Below are 5,226 nucleotides of genomic sequence, written 5' to 3'. Positions count from 1 at the left end.
AGTGGCGTTAACCAATCGTATCTTCACAGGCCATCATTGTAATCTCGCTGGTGGAACAGTATGTACATATATTGAACTAATAAAACTAGATTTTCTTTTTAGCATTGCACAATAAAAATATGGATATTATTTTATTTGTTATAATATTGTTGTAATATATAAGATTTAAGACTTTACTATAAGCATATATATGACCAGCGACTGCCAATAACACTATACGACAAAGTCCACTTTTTTCTGGCAAACTAATTTTTTCCAGAAGATTGAGTCATAAGTAAAAATAAATGTATCTCCGATTTTCGAAGTTAACCTCCAAAATCGAAATATTCGGATTCGAAGTACGAAAAAAAGGACTTTTTAAAAAATATATTATTAATTACAGGATATATCTACTAATGTATCCAAAATATAGACATAATCAAACTTGTCCTCTTACTTCAGTGGCTTCGTCAAGTTTATATGACAAATGTTATACGGGGTCCAGTATTTTTCAATATAATGTTTCTTACTTTTTTTCGAAGATCAAACTTTGACTTTTCAAAGCATCTGTCATATACATAAGCTTGGCCGAAAAGTTTTATACACCAATGAATTAAGAGGAAAAGGTAGATTATATCCATATTTTGGTTTTTTTTAGCAGTAATATTTTTAGAAAGTACTTTTATCGAACTTCGATTTTGGTGGATAACTTCGAAAATCGGATTCAGTTTTTTTACTTATGCCTCAATCTCCCGCAAACAATTAGTTTGGTCCGATGCCCAGCCGACCGTTGTACAGGGTAATGATTAGTGCCGCGATTTTTAAATACAAAAAATCAATCACTTAGAATTGACATATAAAAATGCATAACCGCAAATTAATCGTTTTCATTTATGTTAATATAAAATATACAATAATGATTATTTATGATTTTATTTATTTATTTTTTGTTTTTTTTTTTTCAAAATGAAACTCTACTTATAATGCCACCATGGTGGCAAATCATAAAATTTTTGTGTCTCCGATGTACTTATCCCAGCATTTTTCCAAAAATCTTCTAATTCGCAACAAAATGTATAACCACGATTAACATTATCATAGAAGCGGGAATCCAAACCATACTCTCGACAAATATTTTTACAAAACTCCACTTCTTCACCAACAGTATTGTATGGATTATTCAAAGTGACAAAGACGATCTTAATTTTCCAATTAGGATTGTGCACCACTTTATAGTACCATTTCGGCGCAGCAAGCTGTTTAGCATGATCCAAATAAATTTCAGTGAACATAGGGGTATTTGGCATTCGCAACTTTAATATATCGAAAGTACCGGTGAATGTCAATATATCGGTATTGATGGCGAGTTGGCGCGTGGCTTTCTCCACTTTTGCCCAATTCCCGGCGTTCACCTGCTGCCACTCAGGAGCACAATTCGCAAAATAGAAAGTGGCAAACTGTTCGTAACAAAAAGTGAAATCCGCATTTGGTGCTAGATGACCACGCGCTAAGAAACGTGTTATGTTGCTAACCAGAAACTTTTGGTTGCGACCAAAAAGATTTTCGAAGTGCATTGTTTGATTCTCGACTTTATAGAACTCGTTTGGTTGAAAGTTCATACCAATGTTTTTAAAAGGAGGAGTATTGCAAGCCCGTCTCATTCTAACTAAATGTATAATGTGAAACGAAAAAAAAACATAAAATTGCATATAAGTTGTAATATCAAGTATCATATTTTTTGAACATACCCTTTTCCACATTTCTTTTAATAATATTACGTGAGTAAATCGTACGCTGCGTGGCTTTATTAAAGCATATTGTAAGGATCTCGAGAAATTTGTTTTCGTACGTAAAACCCACTTCGTAGAATTCGCCAGCACCGTTAGCACAAGCTTTGCGTGTTTCCCTTAACTCAGAGTCCGGTACGTCGTTGCATTTCATTTCTTTTAAGTTGTATTCTTTTTTTTCATGCCGAAATTTACCATCTTTGCAGGTCAATGTGACTTTTGCTTGATTTAGGATTACTATTTTATTACCTCGACCAGCGCAAAACAGCGTTATACTCTTTCCATCTTCAATTTTAGTTTCGTTATTATTAGGTCTGAACAACTCGTTATCTTTCAAAATTATTGGCGTTGGTTCCGGCACCTCCTCCGGCACTCGAATAGTACATGGGTTGGCTAAGATTATAAAGATACATTTACATTTGTAAAAATTTCTCTTGGTATTCTTCTTCATGCACTAAGTAAGGAAGGGATAAGCTCGGATGCACTCACAGTTTACAAGGACAGAACTTTGTATTAACAATATTGAATTAAATATTTGTTATGACATAATACCGATAAATATATCATTTATAACTTTTAACATGTTGGATTTAAGGATTGGCTTTTTCGCCTGTATGGTTTACCGTTAGTGAGTTAACTCACTTTTAGTAATTTTCAACCTAACCTTTGTATGGGAGGTAGGCGTGGTTATTATCCGATTTCAACTATTTTCATGGTGTGTGATGGGGTACGTAAGAGAATCGACTGCAGAAAGTTTGGTTTATATAGCTTCATTGGTTTGTGAGATATGTACAAAAAACCGTTTTGGGGACGGGGCCACGCCCACTTCCCCAAAAAAATTACATCCAAATATGCCCCTTCCTAGTGCGATTCTTTATTCCAAATTTTACTGTTATAACTTTATTTATGGCTTAGTTATGACACTTTATGTGTTTTTGGTTTTCGTCATTTTGTGGGCGTGGCAGTGGACCAATTTTGCTCATTTTCGAAAGCAACCCTCTCATGGTCCCAAGAAACGGACGGACGGACAGACATCCGGATTTCAACTCCACTCGTCATCCTGATCATTTATATATATATAATCCCATATCTAACTCTTTTATTCCTTGGTGACACAAACAACCGTTATGTGAACAAAACTATAATACTCTGTGCAACAGGTTGCGAGAGTATAAAAATACGAAAAAAGAGGCGCAAGGTGTATTATTTCTGAGCAGTGTCTACGAAAAGTCGTAATATGCGCTAAAAGTCGACCTATAGTGTCAGCTGTGGAGATTTGGGACGTACTGAACCTACCCTGCGGTGTTCATACAGTGAGAGAACTTCTACGTGAACATAATTTATATGCTTGCAGTCCTCTACAAATACTGTTATTAAAAAAATCATGTAGCACGACATCTTAAATTTTACCAAAGAACACCTAACTTGACCGATTGAGCAATGGCGCAAGATCTTGTGGACCGACGACTCGAAAGTGGTTCAATACGGCGGAAAAGGATGCCGTTAGTATGTAAGACGCCCCTTTAATACACAGGATGACCCTTGAATTACCACAAAAACTTTGAAGCATGACGAAACGTATACGAGGATATAATGCCGAATATTATGCGATCATTTGCTGAATAGGATATGCCGCTGAAATGGATATTACAGCAGGATAATGACCCGAGTCATACCACTTGGGTGGCAAAGAAGTGGTTACGGGCCAATGGAATTCAGTTCATGGATTGGCCAGCTCAAACCCGTAACCTCAATCCCATTGCAAACCTTTTGACAGACACAAAGAAAGTCGTGTGGAATGATAAGCCCAAAAACAACAACGAGTTGTGGACCGTAGTACAGCAAGCATGGAGTGCCTACCACAGAAAAGATCCCGGGGTCTCGTAGGTTCTATGAAGAGGTGTTGTATAGCTTTTATCAAAAATCGTGGTCATGCTACCAAGTACTAAGATTTCGTATAGAAGAAACCCTTCAAAATTTTTTTTTTTAATTTTTATTACTTCACTACTATTTAACTGGCCCGTATAATTTTCACACATAAACACATCTTTGTAAAAAAATATATGTTGCACCTATGCAAATCAAAATATTTTTTATTAATAAACATAGCCTGGAAAATATACTCCACTTTTGCATTTCAATAGTTGTTAAAATTTTTTGGTATTTTATATAATTCAAAGATATGTAAAACTCTAACACCCTCTACTATTTCACTGCTCGCAGCTGTATATATATATTTTATCATCATTGCTGCTTGATTTATTTGTTGTAAAGTTTATTATAAGTATTACGATTTTTACACAAATCAACAGATGGACAGGCAAGCGCAAATCAGCTTAGCTTGTCATCCTGATAATTTTCATATACATAACGCTACATCTATTACGGTTAGATTTTACAAACATCCGTTGTTTTAATACTTTTATTGCACATAATCCTTCATACAAATTCGGGAAATCACTTGTTTTACTCTTTAATGGTTAAATATTATATATATATATATATGTACATATGTGTATGCATATACATATGTAAAATAATTACCGTAAACACTACTTAGCACCAAATAAAATGGCAACAATTGCCACAATTTTGACATTTTACGAAATTCAAATTGCCCAACGATTCACAGTGACCACTAATTAGGAACTAACTGAAGTTTGCATTGTTTTCCGCATTTATATAGGAAAATGGGTACCTATTGTACATATTTAGATAAGCTTTGACACAGAAATTGTATACCCACCTTGCCATGTCCCATCTTTGTTGTTCTCGAAATGTAGTTCTTTTTTTAATTACGGTTAATGGATTTTTTAGGTCTTGCTTCCGCTGTTTTCCAATAGATGTCTCTAGGGTCAAGCACCGGTCGATTAAATCGATTAAACCGTTTTATATCGATCTTGGACATTTTTGTCAACATTAAACCAACAAAATATTTGTAGAAATCTGTTTGCATCCCAAACTTATTCTCAACTGAAAATGTCACTTTTTGAGCCGAATTCTCGACATTTGCGGGAAATTTTGCTTTTCTTTTTTAATTCCAAGAAAAGTGCGGCTGAGGCCCATCGATATTTGTAACATCGACTTGTAGCCGTTTTTATAAAAAAAAATCTTAAATTTACAAAAAACGGCGGATTAAATATTGAAATATCTAACTCTCGGTGTGAATAATCCTTGCGCAACATATCGACTATCGTTGATGGTGACACCGAAAATCCAAACATAAAAACTTAAACATTATTTTCCCCCAATTTGATCCAAATATCTATCCAAAACTATGCCTACCTGTCATTTCAAATCCTCAAAAAGCTAGTATACCTTTGAAAAACTTAGTGATTTAATCGAGCGAAAATACAACTTCCTTTAATAGGGTTTTGAACAAACATTAACTGAGAGATAACTCTTTCAAATTTCAAAAAGAAATCAAAAGATTTCTCATAAAGCGTATAAAGCCACAGAA

At 34.5% G+C, this 5,226-nt stretch overlaps 1 protein-coding gene across 2 annotated transcripts; it reads right to left on the bottom strand.

The window, feature by feature from the left end:
• Nucleotides 1-896: 896 nt before the first annotated feature.
• Nucleotides 897-4,458, bottom strand: LOC105215114 (uncharacterized). 2 transcript variants are annotated; one of them, XM_054235018.1, is made up of 3 exons: nt 4,311-4,458; nt 1,728-2,159; nt 897-1,645 (listed from the first exon to the last, which is right to left on the bottom strand). In XM_054235018.1, exons 1-3 carry the CDS (start codon nt 4,363-4,365, stop codon nt 954-956), a joined length of 1,179 nt encoding a protein of 392 aa, XP_054090993.1. In that variant the 5' UTR covers nt 4,366-4,458; the 3' UTR covers nt 897-953. The 2 variants fall into 2 exon arrangements, with proteins under 2 accessions (XP_054090993.1, XP_054090994.1); XM_054235019.1 differs by lacking the exon at nt 4,311-4,458 and adding an exon at nt 4,187-4,306.
• Nucleotides 4,459-5,226: the final 768 nt, after the last annotated feature.

This window comes from Zeugodacus cucurbitae, chromosome 6, assembly GCF_028554725.1.
Source record: "Zeugodacus cucurbitae isolate PBARC_wt_2022May chromosome 6, idZeuCucr1.2, whole genome shotgun sequence".
NCBI lineage: Eukaryota > Metazoa > Arthropoda > Insecta > Diptera > Tephritidae > Zeugodacus > Zeugodacus cucurbitae.
The sequence above is the reverse complement of the archived record's forward strand: the minus strand, read 5'-3'. Positions and strand labels throughout refer to the sequence as shown.